The sequence below is a fragment of the Cheilinus undulatus genome, linkage group 10 (assembly GCF_018320785.1).
Source record: "Cheilinus undulatus linkage group 10, ASM1832078v1, whole genome shotgun sequence".
NCBI classification, from domain to species: Eukaryota; Metazoa; Chordata; class Actinopteri; order Labriformes; family Labridae; genus Cheilinus; species Cheilinus undulatus.
In genome coordinates, this window is record NC_054874.1 from 17,490,951 (window position 1) to 17,502,037 (window position 11,087).

The window sequence follows — 11,087 nt, forward strand, 5'->3', positions numbered from 1 at the left end:
TTATTAATCATCTAATCTCAATTGTCCTGATGGGTAATAGATTTTTTTTTCTTGATTCTGAATGTCAAAATTTAAATGATGCAGATTTGGGGAACAATATTTGGACAGTTGTTTGTGACAGGAGAGGGTCTATCAATGTCATGGAGTAAACAGCTTTGATGCAAACTTTTTGTCTGATAGTTATTTGTAACCATGCACTTTAAAAAAAAAGGTGTGTAACAGTTTTAAAATGACTTCTTAATGGGATGAAGCCACATTGCTCAGACATGAGTGTTGTCAAAATCTCTCATACTTTGATGCTTCTCAATGCCATGTGTTTAAAATGATGCAATCTCTGATATTTTAATGAGTTATTGTATCATAAAAGTAATGCACATTAAAAAAGCAGAGTTGGAATATTACTTTTGAACTACCTGCCACTGTGTCTGGTGGATTCAAAACTCCATCAGCCACAAACATTTTTACCAGCCACTCTGTTTTAACAAGCAGTGTAATTTAATAAGGTATGTTAAGATATTCAAGGTTTATAGTATTGAAGCCATGGGCTATTTGGTAAGAGAGAGTTGGTGCATGAATGATCCAAACTGTCGCTCATTTCAGATCTTGTTTTCGACGAATTTGTCCTGTATTTGACCATGCAAACATTTGATGTGCTTCTTATGAGGGCACTGTAAATTCATGGGCATTTTCCTGTATTGTGAGTATAAAATTCGCTAGAATTTAATCTTTTGTGCATGATGTCTGTAGTCTTAAGCAAGAAATTCAGGCAACAATCAAGACAATTTAAAAAATGAAACAGTCATGTTTCATTTTTTAAACCAAAGTCCACAACTTAATTGCTTGAGTTAAAGTAAAGATATTTCAAGTCAAATATTAGTCCAATATGTGTTTGAAAAAACAGTGAAATATTCCTACTACTTAAAAAAAATCTCAAAACATTAAAAAACAGTCGAAAGTAGCGACTCATGGACTTCGTAGAGAAGATGTTTGAAATGCTCTTTGGCATGGGATCCATGTAGTCAGTAAATTAACAAAAATAAAATCCAAGGCACTGTACAGACAATTAAATGCTTTTATTTTTACAGCATGGTCATGTAAACAAGTGGCTCTCAACAGGTCTATCATCAGGACCAACCTCCACTTCTGTAATGAAATGTGGCCAAATTCGAAAATAAATTCACTCATAATTGAACGTTTTTAATGAGAAATGGGGCAGTTTGGGTTTGTGATGGAAAGCCAATGAACTAAGGAGATGCCCTTCAAAATAAAAGCACACAATGGATTTTTTTTGCTGCATAGGTTTCTCAGGTCCACAGACAATGAGTTTACAAACCACTTTTGGGTCCCTAGTCACAAGTTGAGAACAAAAGATGTAACACATCTGGATGCGCTTCAGCATCAGGGAGTCAAACTTCCCAATAATGGCGTGATGCCAAAATGCATGGGTTTTTAAGATCTACATGATCATGAAGTGAAAATAAGGCATTTTGGTTGTTGAAGAGAGAGCCTTGGAGTTATTTTTCCTGTTAATTCATTCAAAAAAAAAAAGTATTTGCATGGGTGCAGTCAGTTGTTCACCTAAAAAGGGATACAGATCATTTCTCATTTCAGAATCCTCAAACATAGACTTAAGATTCGGCCATAGTGCTCAGAAAGGAAATTGTAATCCTTCTATTGTTCAATTTTAGAATAGAAAACAAAATTAATCAGCTGACAAAAGTAGTGAGTCATAAGAATATTAATAGAAGTGTTGTGGTGTGGAGTCAAAAGTACAATATTTGTCTTTCAAATGAAGCAGACTGAAGGTAATGATGTCCTCAAAAAAACAAAACAAAACCTGAAATAAATTACAGATGCTCTAAAATGGGCTTTAGTACAGTTCTCATGTAAACTCAGTTTGTTACTGTCCACCATTGAATTACTGGTATTAAAAAACAAGATTGTAACATTCCTAGTTTGCATCTCAGTGGGTGAATAATGAGAACAGTGCTTGTACTTGTTGATGCGAAGTCTGTCCCAATGTTTTATTCAACATTTAAACAGTAAAAGAGTGCACACGCTTAACTCCATCCATGTGAGCTTGGTGCTGGTCTGCAGCGGAGCAGAAAAAGCTCAGAGGAGCTGTAGCAGCGATCACACTGGCAGAGATAAAGCAGCATGCATCCCTGCCTTTCTTCAGATAAGACCCGGAAAAGCAGATTAATCCGACCCGTTTCCCTCTCCTTTTCCAGTGTGGGTGGAGGGTGAGTGGAGATATTTTTAGGTTTGTGTGGCGTTGTTATCTGACGTTGCCTTTTCAACACCTCGGAGGAGAGAGAGGGGGGCCGGAGGAGATACATGACCTTGCTCCTCTTTGTGAAATCACAGTACAATTCTATTATGTGAAATGTATGTTAAAACACTCTGACTGATTATCAATAAATTCAAAGTGTTCTAGCATTTTGCTTGGAACATCAATGATGTGTGTTTGCATGTTTAAAAAGAGAGAAGACAGCAGAGCATGTGTGGAGAGTCCTGAGAGAAGCCTAAGCATCTCTTACTCATGTAAAGTGGAGGCAGTGGGTTAGAGCCGCTCTGTAGTCTGTTCATATAACTGCACACTTAAACGAGGCCTCTGGCTCTCTGTCAAGCAAATAGGACTATTCTTACATTTAGCACTGAGATAGTGTCAATCAAGTGTTTGGTTTGTATGCGGACAAGTGGAGCTGAATCTCAGGAGGGCGTACAAGGCTCCAAACTCAGAGCACAAGAAGACTGACTGCAGATCGGGACATGCTCAGAATTTTAGAGCTGATGGCATATTTGTTCTTTTTTAATGTAAAAGTGTCATCCATCCTTTATCTGTACTGCACATTGTATTCAGGTTCACAGGAGAATATCAGTGTACTGGTAGAGAACAAGTAAATCAGCTCAAATTCTCATAAAAAAACCAATGAAATAAAGCATTTCTAAAATCAAAAATGCCATGCTGATCTTTGATCAGGTCACATATTAATTTTGTTCTTATAAAACACTCTTCAAGATGGTTTTTGGTTGCTTTTTTAATACTTTTATGCATAAATCACTTTATCGAAATCTGCGTTGCTGTAGTTTCAAGAATTGATTTGACAAACACTGGCGTTTTCTGAAGCAGAAGACAATTTAAAAACATTTAGGGCAGGTCAAGGTCATTGCTCACAGCCGCCTCAGCCCCTCTGACTTTAAACACAATTTCAGTGTTTATGTGTCTGACAGCAGGCTGTAAAATTTATAAACCTTTAACAACCTTTTCCCCTTGTTGAAACATATTGAAGGAAGTTTCTTAATGGCCACTTGAACATTTTAACCGGACACAAACCATGTGTAAGTCATTCAGATTTGAAGGTCCATACTGTAGATCTGCTTTATCACATTTAACATTTATTTGACCAAAAGGGGTTGATTCCATATCAATGAATATGCTGTTGTCTGCTAGGAATAAATTTTGTATGGAGGGTCACATCAAGTAAACAGAGAAGAAAGTTGCATACCAACAGTGATTAAAAATAACAATTACAATACAACAAAACAGCCTATGCAAACTTAATATTAAGCTTAATTTTTTATTGTTACCTTGTGTTGTATTTTTCAAATTTTCCAATAAAATATTCCCAGATTTCTCTTGAACTGTGCTCTTTTTGGTGCCAAGAAAAAGAACAAACAGAAAATAAATTGGCCTAAAAATAAAGAGGAAAATTAAAATAAATTATGCAACCATGCAACTTGTGTTTTTATTTTCTCTCATAGTACAGGACCATTTGATAGTGTTGTAAAAATAAATAAAAATACAAAGTTTTCAGTCAAAAAAATAGTGCTGAAGTCCTCAACAAAAAATAGCCAGAGTAAGTTAGTAAACAAAATTAAGGATGCACGATATTAACGGCATAATATCAGTATGGCTCTTTTAGATAATAGCTTTAAAACTTACTAATTGGTATCAGCAAATATGAGAATTTCTGTTGATATGAACTTCTGCTATATCAGCAGAATGTAAAGATTTACAATAATATTTAACCTTTTAAGATGAAACATTAAGTTTGTGAAGTTTTAAGCAGAGGCAACAGACCTACCTCGAACCCGGTCAGTGTAGTTTCTGACAGTTCCATTTCCTGTTGGAAAACCAGCCTCAGAAATCCAGGGAAACTCTTGTTGTCCTGGTTTTTTTTTTCTTGACAAAATATAAAAAAGAAAAGAAAAAACTAAAAAAAAAAAAAAAAAAAAAAAAAAAAAAACTGAGCTGTTTTCTTCTTTCTTCATTTCTGAAAAGAAGTGGGGGTAAACAGAAAAGGAGCTGTTTCATGTTTCAGTCACAAAAAATTGAAAAATAAAAAAACAAATTGCAAAAAAGTGTCTATTTTTTGTACAATTATTAATAAACATAAACACCAACACAATCAGAAATTGAAAATTTGACTCCAGCTGTACATGGTCAAACAGTCCAGGCATATTTATTCATATTAATTTATTTTCCTCCTAATATTAAAATAGTCCATAATTCACCAGTAAATTTGCCACTGACATCATTTTAAATACATTGTATAGAGCAGATAGACCTAATATTACACTGTAAAACAGTGGATGGCTGTGGAAAGGCTTCAATTTTGACATGACGGCTTTTATTTTGAAATGTTCACCTTTCTCATTGGATCAAGTGATTTCCTTTTCATTAAGTATTTACTTTAATACAAAATTACAGATTTTAAAAGAAAACAAAAACAAAACAGAGCCTTTTTTTCTAAAATTTGTTACTGAAACAAGGAATCCTGCAAACAGCTTCTTTTTTCTTTTTTTCTGTTTTTTCCCACATTTTTTTTTTCAGAAATGGAAAAGTAGCGCTGTTTTTTCCCCCCCATTTTCTGTCAAAAACGAAAAAACAAATAACAAGAGATCCTCTGGGTTTCTGAGGCTGGTTATAAACAGGAAATGGAACTGCCAGAAAACACACTGATCCTCCGCTCATGTGTTTCTTTTTCATCTGAACACCATAAAATTTAAAAGTTTGTTCTTACGACTGAAGTTTTAGGTCTGAACTACAGCTAGTTTGATGTTTTACGCGTAAGAATACACTTTTGTGTTGTTTGAAGGACTTTGTCAGGATTGTCTCAGGGAACCACCCCCATACCTGTTGTTTAATTTGGACAATCGATTTTAATTTGAAAGTATTATCTATATATGTTTCATATTTTGATTTTATATTCTATAGAGCTCACTGTGTCAGCAGGTTATTACAGTTCTGTTTGCAGCTCTCAAAAAGGCAGGTGAAGCTTCATTTTATTGTTACTATTAAAATACATTTAGCATATAATGTCCATATAATCCAAAGGAGTCACTTTAAGTTTTTTATTACTTAATTCATCATTTATTGTAGAATCAAACGACTGTTTTTAAAGCAAAAAGACTAAGAAATCGCCCAGTTATAGTACTTGAGACACTTGATGTTTTACAATAAAAAGTCGTGGTAAAAGTTTTGAAATACTGGCAAATCTAACAAGGCAAAAGTCCAATACCGTGCATCCCTATAGAAAAAGAAGCTAAACAAAGTCGTTAAATCTCGACACGTAAAGATGCATGCATTCAAACAATCTTCTTAAATGTTAAAGGGTCGTAGTTCACCACGTCCTGATGCCATGTAAGGAGGAAACTCCGTTTGTAGAAGAGAAGGAGTTCTGCACATTATTCAGCTCTCCTACACCAAAGTTCATGTAGTTCCCGCTGCTGTTGGACCCCTGCATCGTTTGCATCGTGGCTGCAGGATAATTACAGGTGTAGTTTGTGTTGCAGCCGGGCCCCGTGTAGTTACTGAAGGCCGGATAGTTGTTGTAAGTGAAATGGTTGATGTGACCCATGCTGTAGGAGGGGTTGTAGGCCGCTGTGTCTGACGCCAGGCACGGCTTCCCGTCTCGCACCAGCACCGGCACAGACACCCTCCTGGGCGGAGGTAGAGACACCATCTCCAGGCTCTGGTCCTGCCTCTGCCGCTTACACTTGTACCTCCGGTTCTGGAACCAAATCTTCACCTGGGTGGGGGTCAGCTTGAGGACCCCAGCTAGGTGGTCTCTCTCGGGGGCGGAGAGGTACCTCTGCTGTTTGAAGCGGCGCTCGAGCTCGTACACCTGAGCCTGGGAGAAGAGCACGCGCGGCTTCCGGCGTCTGCGGGGCTTCGGACGGTCTGGGTCCTCTGGTTTGATGTCGTCTGCTGGGACAACGGGGGGACTGAACTCCTCTGAATATCAAAGATAGAAATACAGTTTTATGAAGGCTATTCATCTGCTAGTGTCATTTTTATTAGCTAGCATTTTTGCACTACCATAGCTAAAACATTTTACGACATTTACCCACCATTTATGGCCTCTATGCCTTGTTCTTCTTATTTCGTAACGCTCTAGCTCCGCTTTATCTTTCCAGTCTCATTTCATAGCTGTACACTGTTTTTTACATTTCATATTCATTTTTATATTTCATTTATATCTTATTACATTCATGGCCCCAATAGTGTCAATTTTTTGGGTTCTTTATGTTGGCTGAGTATATTTTTATTGGCTCTTGTGCTTAATTTTGTGGGGTGTTAAGTCGTTTTTTTTTTTTTAATTTATTTGTTTATTGTGTGTCTGTACTTTTATTTATCTATTTATTTAAGTTTTTCATACTGGTTAAACTATTTATACATTTTTATTTTTTTTAAGTTATTTTTATTTATATTATTATTATTATTATTTCACTTAATGATTGTAATAATATATTCAATAAAATAAATAGATAATTTCTTTTTCTGTACTTTTATAAATAATTTTACCAATTATTTACTTGATAAATAAAACCTTGTCAACCCATGGTGCATTCAATGTCTGCCCCAGTGTACAAGTACATACAAATTCTGCTTTTACTAACAAATAACGTGCTAATCCATTTTAAATGGCCTATTTTTACTGGCTTCGCTCTTCTCTTCTTACACTTCTTTATTCTTCAATAAATCTTCTATTCCTATGACTATCATCTGATTTTCTATCTCTATTCCTCAGAATCCACCATCAATATCAGTCTTAAGCTTTTACATCATTCCTCTTTATTGCTCTCGTACAGTAAGACTTCCAAACGTGAACTGCATATCTCACAAACCACTAAAGCAAACCTGTGGGCCTTCTTTGCGCATGCAGGCCTACAGAGTCCCATGTCTCCTCTCATCATCTCACCTTTTCTTCGTTTCCCCTCAAACACGTCTGATTTCCCATCCTTCACTAAATCCATCTCCAGGAGAGATTTCCCATAAAAGGTGTTTGCAAAGTTGAGCGCGTTGCCTCTGCCGGCTCTGGACTCGAGCAGGTCTTCTCCAAACAGAGAGCCGGCGGTGTTGGAGGACGACATGTCCCGGATAGGCTCCTGCTTCAGGCGGGCCAGCATGCAGGAGGTGGAGGTAGAAGTGGAGGAAGAGGCCGGCACGGTGCAGCAGTCCATCCGAGAGGAGACATCCAGAGAAGACACCAAAGCGTCATGACTGTGCTCCAGGTTTAATATATCCTTTACAGAGAAGGGAGTGGACGTGCTGGAGCTGGGAAACATTGCCGAGAAGTTTGAAAAAGTCACCTATCAACCTGTCACATTTAGGAAACAAAAAGAATCAACAAGCTGCCTCTCCTTCCCGGTAATATTTACTGGGTTTAAGTACTGGTTTGGTGAAGGAGACTGATCTTGAGTGAAGTGTGCATTTTGAATGTCAACTCTGTCTCCAAACTTTTCCTCTTGGCCTCCCTCTCCTCACCGTGACGAAGGGGAGGAGGGGGGAGGGAACTCGGTGGACCCTCTATATGGAGCAAATTGTACTGCTATCTCGTGACGTAGAGGGATGTTTGGTATATGCAGGCCTACAGGCGTTACACACTGCAAATTTAGCCAAATACGCAAGCACAGGACGCACTGTTCGTTGTCCAAAACAAATTAATTACAAAATGTTTAGTCATTTTCTTCAAACTTAGGAAAGAGCAGTTCTTCTCTGGTTTATTGTTTCCATATTTCTGCATGTCAGTGTACTGAATAAAACAAAAAAAGCCTAGTAAGATGGGTTACTATGCAGGGAGCCTTTACGCATGCTGTTTATGTTTACGCACATCTTTAAGAGAGGGAAGAAACCAACTTTGCGTTCTGTTTGAAGCGAAATAATGTCAGAAGCTTTAATTTGTTGAGGGGAACTCACATCAGCTAGTGTGCCTGATAACACTAATTGTGCGCGTGCGCGCGCGATAAGGGCCTCTCGTTTCTCATCCGACGGGAAACGGAGCAGACAACAAGTTGTGTCCCTGAACACGGAACCTGAAACCAGCAGCGACACACACTGCTGTCTGCCTCCAAGAGATTCTGGAGCCACTGTGTGCGCTATCAGGACGTGATAACAGACGACAACAAACCTGCAAACACACTCAAAGTCCCACCCACGCTGCAGGCCAGGTTAATCCAAAGGTAGACTACATGCAACACACATTTTAAACCGTAACACAGCATAATCTGGTTGATTTTCAGCTTTTACTTTGGAATTCTGTGCTATTGAAGAGGTTCCAGTGAGAAATATATGTGCCACCCCCAGGTGCACGTGCCTTCAGAAAAGGTAGCCTTAAATCTGCTGACATTGAGCATTCAATCGGTAATTTATGGAAAACAATAACAACTTATAAATCACTTTGCAGGTCAGTAGTAAAATTGAGTTATAACCGTGCGTAATGACGCACAACTTCCTCGCGTTTCTCCCCCGCACTGCTGGCTCTAAACCTGCTATTAATGCGTGTGGAGACGGCCACAGGAGACAGACAGTATTATCGTTTGTTTTATCTTCAGCGTTTAGCACAGCCACGGGCTAAATGGGTCCTCCTGTCTCCGACCCAGAGATGGTGTTTATAGTTTTAAAGACTATTTGTGCGCCTCGCGAGCTGATGAATGATCGTAAAACGTGTCTCAGGCACGGTAAGAGTCAACACTGGACCAACTCTTACTGTAATAATTGCGAGAAATAAAGTAAACGATCAGAGGAGTGGGAGATGTAAGGCATGGGAAAAAGTTCTAGAGATTTCCTCAAGCTTGTTTGGGTTTTATTGGATCTGTTTTAAGACTGCAAAAAAGAAGCTCATTTTTTGGTGGTGCCAAATAATAAACCGTCCACTAAACTCATATGTGCCCTCACCTCTGTCGACTGTAAATTGATCATGACAGGCCTGGCATGTGTTTCATATCCCTAATGCCCCTTCCTGCAGCTCCCCTCTGACCTGTCTTTCTGCAGCACATCTCACACTCAGATAAAGATACCGATAAGGTTGCTTGAAAACTTCCGCTGCACAAACCTGTGGGTATTTTGAGGGTGTGTGCTGGCGCGTGGAGCCTGCGTATGTGTGTGTGTGACCCTGAATTAAAATTTTTGTCTCTTGTCTAAACTCCTGTTGGCGCTAGACGCCGCTTTAAACAGGCTGGTACTCTCTGACCTGGAGGCTTTTGAGTGATTTAGATCCATTAACTGTTAGTGTTTTGGACTAATGAGGATGTAACAGGCTAATTATAGGATGTAATCCGGTTAAGAATGACAGAGCAAACATTTTACACTTTCTCCACAAAACTGGCTGCACCTCATTAAGTGTCATTGTATTGTCATGAAAAGTACCCCATTGAGGATTGAATAGTTTTAAACCAAATTCTAAACTTTTTGTATGTAGAAGTATCAGTATACATATTTAAGTTCTATGTAGGCCTGCTCTGTTATTTTTATTATGAGATAACGATAATTGAACAGAATAACTTCTTGTTTTTACATCTGCACAGCATACATGTACTAATCGAACTCAAACACTCTTTATTCTTAAATATTGGAATATATTATACACCCTTTTATTGGTTGTATAAATCAATCACGGTCACTATAATTCAGCTTTTTCTGACAAAAAAAAGACAAATAATTCTCTATTGGACTGAGGTCTGGGCTTTGCCTTGGCCACCCCAGAACGCATGATGCTGCTACCACCTTGTGTCACAGTGGGGATAGACTGTTTGTGGTGATGTGCGGTGTTTGATGTCTGCCAAACATAGTGTCTTGTCTGATTGACAAGCACAATATCGGTCTCATCAGACCAAAGAACTTTCTCCCACTTGGCCATGGAGTCTCCCACATGCCTCTTGGTGAACTCTAGTTGAGATATGAGTTTTCTTCAACAGTTGCTTTCTCTTTGCCACTCTTAAGTTGAAGCAAGTTGAAGCTTGTAACTCTTTCAGAGTAGTCATAGGTGTCTTGGTGCCTCCCTCACTAGTCCCCTTCTTGCATGCTTCTTGACGGCCTTATCTAGGCAGTTTTACATGTGCCATATCCCTTCCATTTGTTGATGATGGATTTAAATGAACTCTGGGGGATGTTCGGTGCCTTGGAATGTTTTTTAAATCCATCCCCTTACTTATACTTTTCAATAACCTTTTCTCTGAGTTGTTTGGGGTGTTCTTTTGTCTTCATGGTGTAGTGGTAGTCAGGAATACTGAGTAACCAGTGACTGGACCTTCCAGACACAGGTGTGTCCATACTACAATCAGTTGAGATGCATTCACTGCACTCAGGTGATCCCTATTTTATTAATTGCGAGACTACAAGCACCAAATGGCTGGACCTCTGTTGAAATTGAAATAGGTCAGCCACGTCTCTGTATAGCAGGCCTCACTCTCTGCTTTGCTGTCATATGAAGTTCTTTGCAAACTCCGAGCAGACTTTCAAGTGTTTTGCACTAACAGGTGTATGCTTTCCAAATAATCCCAGATCAATTTAATTAACTACAGATTGACTCCAATTAAGGTCTGGAAACATTTCAGCAAAGATCAAGAGAAATAAATGGAACTTGTGCTAAATTTCAAGTGTTTTTGCAGGGGTCTGAATACGTATGTCAGTGTGATATTTTAAGTTTTTTAAATTTAATACATTTGTGAAGATGTATTAAATTCTGTTTTAACTTTGTCATAATGGGGCACTGAGTGTATGAGAATAAAAGGATTTTTTTGGACTGTAGTATCAGGCTGCAAGATAACAAAATCAACAAAAGTGAAGGGGGTCCATCTAA

The 11,087-nt window shown here is 38.4% G+C and overlaps 1 protein-coding gene across 2 annotated transcripts; it reads right to left on the reverse strand.

The window, feature by feature from the left end:
- Positions 1 to 5,348: 5,348 nt before the first annotated feature.
- nkx2.5 (NK2 homeobox 5) lies at positions 5,349 to 7,575 on the reverse strand. 2 transcript variants are annotated; one of them, XM_041797833.1, is made up of 2 exons: positions 7,209 to 7,575; positions 5,349 to 6,241 (listed from the first exon to the last, which is right to left on the reverse strand). In XM_041797833.1, the coding sequence occupies exons 1-2, from the start codon at positions 7,573 to 7,575 to the stop codon at positions 5,628 to 5,630; spliced, it is 981 nt and encodes a 326-aa protein (XP_041653767.1). In that variant the 3' UTR covers positions 5,349 to 5,627. The 2 variants fall into 2 exon arrangements, with proteins under 2 accessions (XP_041653767.1, XP_041653766.1); XM_041797832.1 differs by having other exon boundaries at positions 5,349 to 6,239; positions 7,171 to 7,575.
- Between the last annotated feature and the right edge of the window lie 3,512 nt (positions 7,576 to 11,087).

Bases quoted from the DNA above. Each gene is read 5' to 3' on its own strand.
- nkx2.5 (XM_041797832.1), bottom strand. From the start codon at position 7,575: ATGTTTCCCAGCTCCAGCACGTCCACTCCCTTCTCTGTAAAGGATATA. The intron at 6,240-7,170 runs GCATGCGCAAAG...TGATATTCAGAG, and splicing joins ACATGGGACTCTGTAGGCCT to GAGTTCAGTCCCCCCGTTGT.